The sequence below is a fragment of the Pterocles gutturalis genome, unplaced genomic scaffold (genome assembly GCF_000699245.1).
Source record: "Pterocles gutturalis isolate BGI_N339 unplaced genomic scaffold, ASM69924v1 scaffold12325, whole genome shotgun sequence".
In the NCBI taxonomy this organism is placed as follows: Eukaryota; Metazoa; Chordata; class Aves; order Pterocliformes; family Pteroclidae; genus Pterocles; species Pterocles gutturalis.
Genome location: NW_010143572.1, coordinates 228,683 through 240,903, shown reverse-complemented (window position 1 = coordinate 240,903; position 12,221 = coordinate 228,683). Strand labels below are relative to the sequence as shown.

Genomic DNA, 12,221 nt, shown 5'->3' with positions numbered 1-12,221 from the left:
TGAGAACAGTCTCTCTTCCATTTACTTGATTCGCAGGTTTGTTTATCTGTTTGGGGTTTTTTTTCCTCCTCCTTTTTTTTTTTTTTTTTTTCCCTTTTCCTTGTCCCGCACACTTCACCTCCGAATTTTATCTAGTTGTAGCAACTTGCTGCTTTTTTGGTTTTTATGATTTTTTTTTTTAACTGACGCCTCCCGTGCGTTTGTTGATTGCAAGTCGTCCTTGCAGTCCGGTTTTTAACTGCATTTTGTTAGCAGATCTTCCCTTTGTTTGCACACATCCCCTTTTTATTTTTTAATTTTTTTCTTTTTTTTTTTTTTTGGGGGGGGTTGTTGTTGTTCGTTGTTAAAGTCATTCTCTTTTTTTGGGGGGGGGCGCTGTATTTAAACAATTAAAATGCACTGCTATCTCCTGAGCGTGTTTCTCACCCTGGATCTGGCCACCGTGGCTTTCAGCCTGTCTACCTGCAGCACCCTCGACATGGATCAGTTTATGCGCAAGAGGATCGAAGCGATCCGGGGGCAGATCTTGAGCAAACTGAAGCTCACCAGCCCCCCGGATGAGTATCCCGAACCCGAGGAGGTGCCCCCGGAGGTCATCTCCATCTACAACAGCACCAGGGACCTGCTGCAAGAGAAAGCCAACCACAGAGCCGCCACTTGCGAAAGGGAGAGGAGTGATGAGGAGTATTATGCCAAAGAAGTTTACAAAATTGACATGCAGCCTTTTTACCCCGAAAGTAAGTCCTCTGTGTTTGTGCATGTGTGTGTTATTTCACCCCCGAGGCTTGGCAGTGCCCAGCACCTTCAAATACCAGCCCCGTGCATCATAACCTGCTGCCTTTGCTCGGTTTGCTCTTATCCTCAGCATCTCTTAGGTGGTGGCTTTTAAAGTCATTTAAGTGGTGGAGTATACGTGTGCCTGGGTGGGTTGGGGAGGTTGGCTGTCCCCCCAGACTCACCAGGTTTACGAACCCCTTTGAAGTCACCCAGGAGTCCCTAAAGGCGCCTCTGCTTTCCACCACCCGTACCTGAGCACAGCTCCAGGATCCCGCTCCCTCCCCAGCACTGGGTTTGCTCCCCTGTGGCCCCGTGTGCAGCCTCCAAAAGGAGACAATATCTTTCCACTGCTGTTGTTTCCCTTGGAGTGTCTGGATTCAGGCAGGTTTCCATCTCTCCATAACTGAAAAGAAAAGGAGGTCTTAAAAAAAAAAAAAAAAAAAAGGCACCAGCTCTTCTGTCTGCGCCCCTCCAGAACATTTGTCCCGCGGACCGCTATTCAGATTGGTGCTCAGAGAGGACAGAGGCATAGGCATCCTCCCTCCTCTTCCGACTTTAACTAGCCTCCCGTTTCAGTTCATGGGCGCTTTCATTTCAGGTACAGAAAAAGTTTTCCGTTCTGGGTAGCCTCAGTTCTTGGAACCTGTCTCAGCCCGTCTGCCTTTTGCTGTTTTTAACAGTCTTCTAGTGATCCACACTACATTTTGCACAAGAAAAAAAAAAAAAAGAAAAAAAGGCTACAAAGTGCTGACCAAATCCACTTAGAATGATTAATAATCATAATGACATGCCTTTTTGTTTTGGTAGTGAAGTTTAAGTGTATAGAAAGAAAAAAAAAAAAAGCCGCACTGCACTCCCTTAAAAGAATCTAGATCACCACACCGAGGAAAGTGAAATACCAGAAGCAGAAAATAACTTCACCATTTGCGTATCCAAAACCTAGTCCCTACTCTCTTAATTTTGCTGGTTTTCTCTCTGTTCCCTCCCCCGCCACTGGATGCCCTATATACTTGCTGCCTGTTTTTGGAAAGCACATACCTCTTGCTTAAACAGATAATGCAGCCATCTTGGTAACTGTATCCTAGAGTTTCTAATTGCATTTTCCCCTTATTTATTTTTGGTTTAGCAAGTTGTAGCTTTGGGGCTTGCTCCGTCTTGCATGTGATAGTCCTAGGATGCCAGCCAAGGTATCTGAACCCCACGCTCGCTGCAGCTGCCTCCCTTTCCTCCTTTATTCTTAAATGACAGCATCAGGTATGGGACATCCTGGCAGTCAGAGCCATTTTATTATTGTAATTATGGCACCGTCTCTAATAGCCATGGTAAATACACTCCACCCTTCTTACCCTCGGGGAATAAATACTTTTTTTTTTTAAAAAAAAGAGTATATTTGGAGCCAAGTGGGTATGAGCAAAGAGGTTCAGTGTAATTCATTGCAGCAGTGAGAACACAGAAATCATTGCCCGTTTTCCACGTTGGTATACTGTAGTGTTTTGCTGGTGGTTTTGGTGGAAGTCAGCACTTCGTTTTGAGACCCATCAGGTCATGCCCTTAGCAGAGGAGTGAGCACATATGGGCGAAGGCTAGGAACTCCGGCAGCAGTGCCTGGGCTTGTGGAGCTGAGCCTGTAACCGAGAGTCTCTAAAATGCATCCATCCTGAGCATGTCTGCCCTTTTTCCTCGCATGAGCAAACTACAAAGAACTGATAGTCCAGAATGCAGCCACATACTTTCCAGAAAATTAAAAATATCTGCGGTGACTTGGATGGTGTTGACAAAAGAGGATCTGTTTTTAAAATGTTGTCAGAGGCCAGATTTGTGCTGAAGTATCGGTAGAGGTTTTGGAAGAGCAAAGGAGATTGCAGGTATCTACCAACAGAGTGCATCAGACGTTTGGGATCGGAGGGCGGGCTAGCAGCAGATCCAGTACTACTGTGCGAGGGCTGTCGCTAACATCAGAGTAAGTAGGTTAACTGTTTTTCCACTGCTCTCTAGTTACGCTGGATGGAGCGAACCTTTCCAAAAAAGACAGAAAGGAAGAAATTGCTCCACCATATTTTAAAGGAAGAAATTGAAAGCGCAGCTCCGGTGGCCGCGGGTGCTTTCTCTCCTAAACGTCTCAGAGTGGATTTTTTTTTAACTCTAGAGTTTCTGCTGCGTTGGAGGGGGGCAGAAGGGAGAAGGGGATCAGTGTGAACGCACTGGAGGTCAAAAGCTGCTGGAAGGAAGGCATGGGAAAGATCAGTGGTTCAGTTTTTACCACAAGTTGTTAGTGTTCAGTAACTGACTACAACCCAAGTATTACAAATATGCTCTAATTATACTCATAGTCAGCAATATATCACTACAGATCGCTGGTAGGTCTTTGTGGGGCATTTTGTAAAGTTCAGACTAAATATTTTTAGCAATGAGGAGATTTAAAAGGAAAACTATAAGAGATATTGTATATACCCTAAGGCATATTTTGTCTTAAATATTATCCTTGGCCAACTGTACTGTATAAATACAGTAAATATGAATAGAACTGGCAAGATGCCAATCTCCTGGGATGAATTTTAGTCATGAAGGTATTTATGGGATATAAATAATACTGTGTCAACATTTAAAGAAGGGATCTGATTAGTTTTGAATTTATTCATATTAATCTTTTCACATGCTGTTAGTTTAAGGCTCAAAGTAAAGTTATGCTAAGGTTTACTGATAGTTTGCACTGAGGAAGTAAAGGGGCATCTGGCATCTGGCTTGACAGTCCACTTGAGGTTAAAGACACGTCAGGTCAGAATATATGTGGAAATTCAGCGAGTCAGGGACTGCCGGACACAAAACCAACAGATGTGAAAAGTAGTGGTGGAAAAAAATACTACAAAGAGGTTTGGAAAAACCAAAAAGCTTGTGTCTGTCAAGCATGCCTGCCTGCGTTGTGCTCGCAACAGCCTGGATTAGATACTTTCAAGTTTGAATCGTTCCTAAATCCAGTTGGCAGCGAGCAATTGAGTTGTTGTACGGAGTGGCTTGAAGAGTGAGGTGGAATATGGAAGCTGAGCACAACATCAGAGAGAGCTGTTGTGAGTTCTGTGCCTAGGCAGAGCTACCCGAGTAGATGCTTAATACTGGTTTCTGTGAAAGCTGGGTCGCATTAGGAGTTTATTACTTATCAGTTCTTCACTGATTATCTAGGGCCTGATATTTAAGCTAGTAATTTATTTGAGGCTGGGTGATAATCGCCATTGCACTAATAATAAACAGAAATTTAATGCCAGCACAGTTAAGGATTGCAAATTGTAATACTAACGCATAGCTGGGATACTCAGAAAAAACAGGCAACATGTGTATGTGGAGACTGGGGCCCAATCCTGTCATCTTCATTTGTGGCAATTTTTGTCCCATTTGACTGCATGGGCCGGTCGGTACTGATGGCTTAAGATTAATGCAGGTAAATTTTTAAGTTTTCTGCATTCTTGGAGATAGGTCTGTAGGTACTCAGTAGCTTAAGAAATCACAGTTCTTCTGAGTCTGGGCCAGGTTTTACGTGGATTTTAAACTGCTTTAGTATGAAGGAGCCTCCACGGGTTCCAGCCTGCGCTGGGTGGTAGGATTAGTCTTCTCAGGAGCTCTGTACCATGAATATTGCTTTACATAGACCGTCATTTGCTGAATATTCACCTAATGAAAGACAACATTATAAACCGGCTGAGCACAATGACATGCTTCTACTTTATCAACAAGGACTCAATTTACCAGCAATCACAAGTATGTGGGCTCCTTGTCTTCGGGGTACCAGAGTTGCTCGTGCAGGAGCGGCCACATCTACTGGCCGCGGCTGCGTCATTACCGCGACGTTAACAGCCACGGCTGTGCGGCTCGCCTGTGTTTGCATTTAGCAGAACACAGAACTTAATCTTTCAGGATTTCCTATGTTGTTAATGATACGGAAACAGTCTCGGGAGGAATACTTTATTTTAAAACTTTCTAGCCATGTTGGCCCTATGGTCATGCTGGGGAGCACCTCTTGTAGGAGGTGTTTGGCAGGCTTGCTCTCTGGTTTGCAGAGAGGACTCAAAGCAATGCAAAGGCTTCCCTGAGGAGGCACATGGCAGGAACAGTTCCTTGCTTCTTGTTCACGAGTGGCACTTACTGCAGTCTTCCTAGGTGGTGATGAAAAAACCCAGGAAATTGTAAATGGCTTTAAAAAGGGGCAGGGTAATTTTCTGGACAGTAGTCCTCTAAGTAATAAGAGGGATAATAACATACTCTGGTGTGCTAACCAAGGGCAGCTGAAATCAAAGAGAGCTCCTTTCTTCCACTCCCACTCGTATGGAGCAATGGTGGGGCACCCCACGCGTGTTCCTGCCTGCCTTCTGAATCACCAGGGACGTGCTGTGAGCAGGGTGCCGAGCTGGGAGAGGGGCAGGTCTACGAGCCAGTCTGGCATAGTACATGGTCCCTGCACTTCTTCCAGAGGATGAAGCCTACATAAAAGCAAAAGACCCCGACCCCTCTCTTTAATGCTGCAAAGTCAGAAGACCTGCAAGACAGAAATGTAGGGCTATATTCCCAAGTCCCTTCCGTAGCCCTCCCTGGGTTCATCTCTGGTGTCTAAGAGTCAGTTTCACTCTGTAATTTGGTGAGTGAGAAGGTCAGATGTGTATCACTGCCTCTCCCCAGCCTGTTGCCTGTGTGAATGTTTCAGAGTCACAGAGAACTCTCTGGAAATGTGCCTGTGTCTCCTGCTGCTCGGTAAAGCCCTCCTAGAAATAATGGAGGGATCTCATGGCTGGAGATGTGCAGGGGGTGGCCAGCACTCATGCCGCTCTTATTGGCCCCACTGAACTGCAGGACTGGGTGCGAGTTGGGTGATTGTGCGAAGAAAGCGAAGTGTCATCTTCATTAGCTCCTGGATTTAGCCTTCCTCTTCCCTGCATGAGAACAGTAGTGGTCATCAGGATGGCTGCGTTACTTTGAAGTTACTACTTCCAGTGTTCTGCTGTCAGTTTGAGATTTCTGCCTGCACCAGAGCTGAGCAACAAGATGAATGAGGGCTCCTGGCTGTTGCCTTCAGTGAGCTTCTTCAGCATGGTGCTGAAACATGTGCGGAGGTTCACACACATGAATGGACTCATTAAGGCTCTGTGTATGCCTAATTAGCTTGCTGAATTGGGGCCCAGTTTATGGTGCGTTTGCAGGGATGAACAAAGACAGGCATTTCAAATCCCTCTCGCTGCCTTGAAATCTGTCATTTGGGCATCAGAGCCCAGGGAGAAGGAAATGCTCTATAGTATTTTTTAAAGAGGAAAGAAGAGGCTCTGTAGTATTCCCGTGATCCTGAAGAAGGCTGACCCCGTTGAGCTGTTGGCTTCTTTTGCCTTTGCAGTGTCTGTGCTAGATTGCTCCTGTATGACAGATAAATAGAGAAGCCCTGGGGTACAGTGACAAAACGAGTCATGAGTGAAGACACACAAATGTTTCCGTTCCTGTTGTGAAACCACATGCTGCACGTTTTCAAGCAGGCAATTTTTAGCTTGAGGATGATACGCTCCCCAAGTATTATTTAATGTAATACTATGTTATGGATGTTTTTGCTGATTTGTTTAGACTAAAAAGTTTGTTTTGGTTGTTTGTTTAGGGAAAGTTTGCCTCCTGCTTTCAACCGCAGCCCATCGCTTGTTTCCCTTTCGGTCTGTGATATTGACTAGTAGGTGCCTAGCTCCAGCATTGCTGTCAGCTGGCTTCCTGTAGTACTCTGTCTGAAGCAGCTATGTTTCTTTGTAAACCAGCTCCCCCATGCTTGTCCTCTCTGTCCTTGCTGCTGCTAAGTGATACGAGATATACAGCTGCAAGGTGTAGAGGAGAGACTCAAAGACTGGCTGTGACAAGAGGATGAGGAGTTGAAAAAAAACTTAGTGTGAAGCGTTTTATCCCCTTCCAGTGTGACCAGTTGTTTTTGAATTTATGAATGACTCATGAGCCTGTTTAGTGCTGTGGTTCTCTTAGCTCAGATGGCACAGTACTGGCCTTGGAGAAATGAAGTGCTAGACCTGGCTTTGTTAGAGCTGTCTGGTGAGCAGGTTTTCACATGGTTTTCATGCTCTGCAAGTTGGTCCAGAGTGGAGAAGTCATCTCTTTGGGTAGTGTAGTGTTCTCTAACCCAGATAGATTTTCTGAAGGTAACTGCATGGCAGTTCATGGATGCTGCTTGGAAAGCTCCTGGCTCCTTGCGGAGGAAATCAGGTGGGATGAGTTTAGGCAGTAGCGCAGAGAGACTTCTCATTCATTGTGGAAAGACAGGCTCCTCTGAAATACATCTTGTATTGCTGCTTGGGTTTTCTGGCATCCACGTTTGGTTTCAGCAGATACTAGACCTCAGGGGCATCCCTGCAGCAGATTTATGGCTCAGAGTGTAGAGATGATCTTTAGAACATCTCTGCCTCGTTCCCGTTTTAATTTGAACAATGAGTGAGGGTGCCTTTTGATTTTATGTGTGATGCTCATTGACATAGTCAGGATCTTGACTGTAGAGCTAGGTTTCTTCTCACTAAAGCCCTCCTAGGGCAGGAGCCTCTTTTCGTTGTTATATAAGACCTAGTACAGTGGGATGCTGACTTCAGGTTATTATAAATAACTGTATAAAGTATAAATGATAAGTTGACCTCCTAGCTGACCCTGCTGTGGGCTTGAGGTTCAACTAGATGTCTCTTCCAACATGAATTAACCTGGGATCCTTGTAGTGCTACATTTGAATACAAGAAAAGCAATGTGTTGTGTTTCAAATTCCATAGGGTGGTCTTGATCCAAGTTTCACCCAATTTCTAAAGATGTGTTGTTTTCTGTCAGTCTTGGATTTGTCCTTCTTTTATAGCTTTCTTGGACCAAAATGTTCCTGTTCTTCTCCCCCTCTGCACCCATTTTTCCTCTACTTCTCTTGTGCGAACATTGCTTTTCCAATAAGCATGGTAGATTGCTTGAAAATAAACTGCTGTATTATACTTCAGCAAAAGCTGTAGCAAACCGAGGCGGGGGGGTTGGGGGGGGAAAGGGAAATGTTGTGATACTGTCCTTTCACTTTGCTTGTTTGGCTCCTTCCCACCATATCTAACCCACGCTGCACTGACAAGTACCGCATCTGTCTTGACAGGCGAGTTCACAAATAACCATTCATTCATAACTTGGAGCTGCTGTAAGACTCCTTCTGGGTTGCTTAATCTGACAGTTGTGCATTTGAGCAGAGACTTTGAAGAAAAGACTTTGCAGAATGACCATAAGTTCAGTCGGACTTTGTGAAAACTAAGAGGGAGGTCTCATGTGAAAGAGGATACTGTCCTTGAGCGTATGTGTGCGTGTGTGCATGCGTGCACACATGCATGCATATATTTAAGAGCATTAAAGCATCTGTTGTTGCCAAAGTCCAAATTGGAATGTTCTGGGAAAGATAATTTGATTTTTAGCTTCTGGATTTGTTTCAGTGATGGTAATTTCAACACTTCCTAGGGAGAGTCTATCAGTGGTTATGTGCATCAAATGCAGCAGTAAATCTGTCATTCTTTCCGTTTCAGTTTTTCAGGCTTACAACTTCGTTATTTTTCCCTGTTTGGCTGGTATTAGTATCCAGTGTTTTCCCTGGCTTCATCTCTTTTAAACCCTTGCCTTGAATTTTAAAAGGCGAGCTAAGCCTGTTGAAGTTCCTTCTCATTCTTGTTTTTGTTTACGTATAGTGTTTGCAATTCAGCAGCTAGCTCAGCTGAAATAGTGATGGTAACTGATCTTTACCATAGTGATGGTTGAAAGATAGGAATCAGAACATGTTGGTTTTCATTCCTTGGAGTGGAAAAAAAAAACCCCAACCCACAAAAATCCCCAACCCTGTGGGTGGACTTAGGAGGCTGAAAAATTAATAGATCTTAGCAGCACTGATTCTTTTGAAGTGGTTGGAGAGTACCTAGCAATCCCATACTTGATGAAGGCTTCTGTGCAATAATACTAACTAATACTGAGCTCACAGTTGTGTTTATAGATGATCCCCAGTACCTCAAATTGAACAGAGAGTAGTCCTTGCTTATTCGAGTGAGTGTTGTCCGATATGTGTAAAATGACTTTTCTTGGGTTTTGGGCAAACGGTCATAAAGATCTTCTCAAGGACTGACAAGATGTACAGCAGGAAGAAGAAAACCTGCAGAACTTTTCACCTTCCAAGTGACGTGTAAAAATGAGGCAGCAAATGTACCCTCTTCAAGATGCAGCCGTGGGTTGAAATAACGGCAGAAGTGGGGTGGTCAGGGTCTGGCATTCACCAGGGCCCGTGGCAGGCTGCTGCCCCTTGTCCCACCTCTGCATGGTCCCGGGGGTGGCCCAGGTGAGCAAAGCTGAGAGACATCTCTGCACCCCCATGAATGTGATGATGGAGGGGCAGCTCTGCCCGTTTCATCGCAGTTCCTGGCCTTCATGCTTCGCGGGTTTGATGCGAGAGTTGATCCAGTTAACTGGGTAATACCGAAACAGAGCACTTAATGAATACCTAGTGAGCAGGATTTATGGATACCGGGGGTCAGGTCCGCTGAGACATGCAGTACTGGCAGTTCATTTCTTCATCCAAATGCCCAGAGGAGGTGTCGGGGTGTTTTCCTTCAGGGAAGGATAAGCGATATATTGTATTCTCCAGCATGATAAGAGGTTTTAAACTGCCTGGAGATGTGTTGGATCCATGTAGATCCTTGGTGTTCTCATTCTCACCCAGTCTCTGAGAGATCCAGCCCAGTTTTCTTGGCTGTTGGAGTTGGCTCTGGGCCTCCCTGGCAGAGCAAGGGCTGTATACGTCTTGTGCCAATCACTGCTCTGTACTCAAATTTTTCCTCATGCACGCTTTGGAAGTGAAGTAGCCACATTTCAACACTAAGGTATGCTGAAAGATGTCTGTACATTTCATTTGTTGTGCTTGTTGCATGTTTACCTAACATATAATGGCAAGCTATTGCAGCAGACATACATACATCTTTAGGTTTGTGAGTGAGGAACAAGTTCCAGCTTTCTTGAAAATAAATCTGCTGTTCTGATCTGGTGGTGTGATAGGAACTGAGAGGCTCCCTGCCAGGATATACAGTTTGGAAAGCAAGGGACCTAAGTGAGCAGCTTCGTCCCAGTTAGGATGGACTCGAAACAGATAGTCAGGGTTCTGAGCTTCCTCTCCCTCTTTGAATCTGGATTCCCCCATCCCAGCTTGCATTTCTCCCTGATGCTAGGAGCCGTGTATTTGGAAATCTCACATTCCCCTTGCTAATCAGGGAAGAAAAGAGCCCCAAAAGGAATCTAGAAAAAGAGATCTTTATAAAGGTGGCCAGAGACTGAGTTACAACAATATCATGTGTCTGAAGGAACTTGCTTCCTTCCAAGTTGGAGTCCTATTATTTACCCACTTTATTGGGAGACTTAATTTTCTCTGGCTGGAAGTGTATTTGTTGAGGTAGAGTCTGGAAAGGAATCTGCCTCATGCACACTTGCCACAAGGCCAGCTATACATGTGATACAGTCAAACCTTTTCCATTTTTCTGCCTTTTGAGAGTATGTTCCCCAGATTAAGGGCCCTGGTCCAAAGCCTGCTGAAAACACTGGAAGTCTTTCCATTGACTGGAAAAGTCTTTGGATCAGGTATTAAGTACTGTTCCTTTGTTTCTGGAAACAGCCACATCTTCAAGACCTGTTGGGATGTATTGCTGTAATGTGGTGCTTTCCCTTTTATTGAATCGCCACTGGAGATGTTCTTCTGCATAAGGCTTTGCAAAAAAAAAAAAAAGGAATCACTTTTAAAAATAAACACCTTAGAAGCTTATTGATAGAAGCATTTGATGGCAGATGTCATCTGGGAACAGCATATGGCAGCAATATGGCAAGAATTGCAGAATGCAAAGAAGAAGGCATGAGTTCATGTGCTGTACTTCTTAGGTATTCCACACCTCCCCCTGTCTAAAATAAATGACCATCTGACTGCAAAGGTCTTGGCAAATAAACATGCCATAATATATCTCTATCATCCTACCTACAGCAAGTTTTTGTGTGGAAGCTCATCACTCCGCATCCGGAGGCTTCTTATAAACATGTGCCCAGAACAGGGAAGAATCTAAAGGCTGTGAATAAGAATGTGGCAAATCCCTGTGCAGTGGACTGTAAAGAAAGGTCAGGGCTAAGCCAACAAGGTGGTTTTATGTTATCAATAAAATCTTAAAAGTCAGTTCTGAATAGAGCTGGAGCCAGGAGAACAACTTCAGAAAGTCAATTTGCTGCATGATATATGCAGAGTTTACAAGCTGGAAAGCCGAGTAGTTTGGGAACAGGAGCTGTGCTTATAGCATGAAGGTGCGTGTGGTTTTACGTAAAGCCTCTCTGACTTGATATGTCTCAAAGTGGCTCACGAAAGAATGAGTTGAAGTTTTGAGGTACGTTTTTTGCATGGATGAAAAGTTGGAGTAAATGAATTTGAGTCAGTAAGCACACCTTGTGGTGTTGAAACTGGAGCGTGTGCAGTGATGGTTCAGGCAAGCAGAACAGTCCCTGCAGCCTGGGTTTTAAGCAGCACCTGAAGGAGAGGTTCCTTTGTAGCGTCTGAGAATCCCAGCCTTTTATTCAGATGAAGCCTGAGTCCAGTAAATCTGCTTTGCTGATTAGAAATGTCCTGAATGTTGTTTTGTATCATGTTTGTACTTCTGTAGGCTTTTGAAAGCCTGGGAAGACTCCACAGGTTGTTGGTTTTTTGTTTGTTTGTTTTAAAAAGGAAAGAAAAGAGCTTAGTTTATATTTTGTCTATGCAGTACTTCCTATGTCCTGTTGGGATGAGATTTGATCCCAAGGCATTTGATGCAGGATATGAAACTAAAGGGCTTGGTTCTCGTTTAATCTCAGGCAATAGTACAATGTATTACAGGGTATAAAGTGCCTTAATGTCATGGCAGCGGGACCTGCAAGCAGATTTCTGATTGAACGTGAATGTTGCCTTATGACTGAAGGAGACACTCATCACAGCAGCAGTGAGATGTTCTTCTCTGGGTATAACGTTCCAGGTCTGTTCACACTCGTAGCTAATGACTAATTGATACAATACCGTACTTCAGAAAGGATGAGTTTCTCTAGGAGGCTTTGAGTTATGGTTGAATGGACACTTAGAGATTAAAAAGGCTGGAAGCCATCGTGGGGGTCTTCTGTTCTCCCTACCTGCGTTTTCCAGGCCATTGAGTTTTGCTGAATTAGTTCCTTTTTGAAACAGAGTTCGCACCGCGCTTGGTAAGTTGTTCCAGTGATCACTTATATTCACTAGAAACAAGCGTCTTGGTGTTTTAAGTTGCTTAGCTTCAAGGTCTAGCACTTACATCTGCTTTAAACCTTCACTTGCTGTTTTGAAGACTTGTTACCAAATTTGTGGGCATTGTTCAGGCACCCACAGGAGAAACAAGCTTTGCAGACAG

The 12,221-nt window shown here is 44.3% G+C and overlaps 1 protein-coding gene across 1 annotated transcript in view; it reads left to right on the top strand.

Moving 5' to 3' along the window:
- Nucleotides 1-392: 392 nt before the first annotated feature.
- TGFB2 (transforming growth factor, beta 2) overlaps nucleotides 393-12,221 on the top strand; it is a 61,304-nt gene continuing 49,475 nt past the window's right edge. Inside the window, exon 1 of the mRNA XM_010084796.1 lies at nucleotides 393-737. Within this exon, the coding sequence (XP_010083098.1) occupies nucleotides 395-737 (343 nt within the window). The 5' untranslated portion in view covers nucleotides 393-394. The remainder of the gene's footprint in view (nucleotides 738-12,221) is intronic.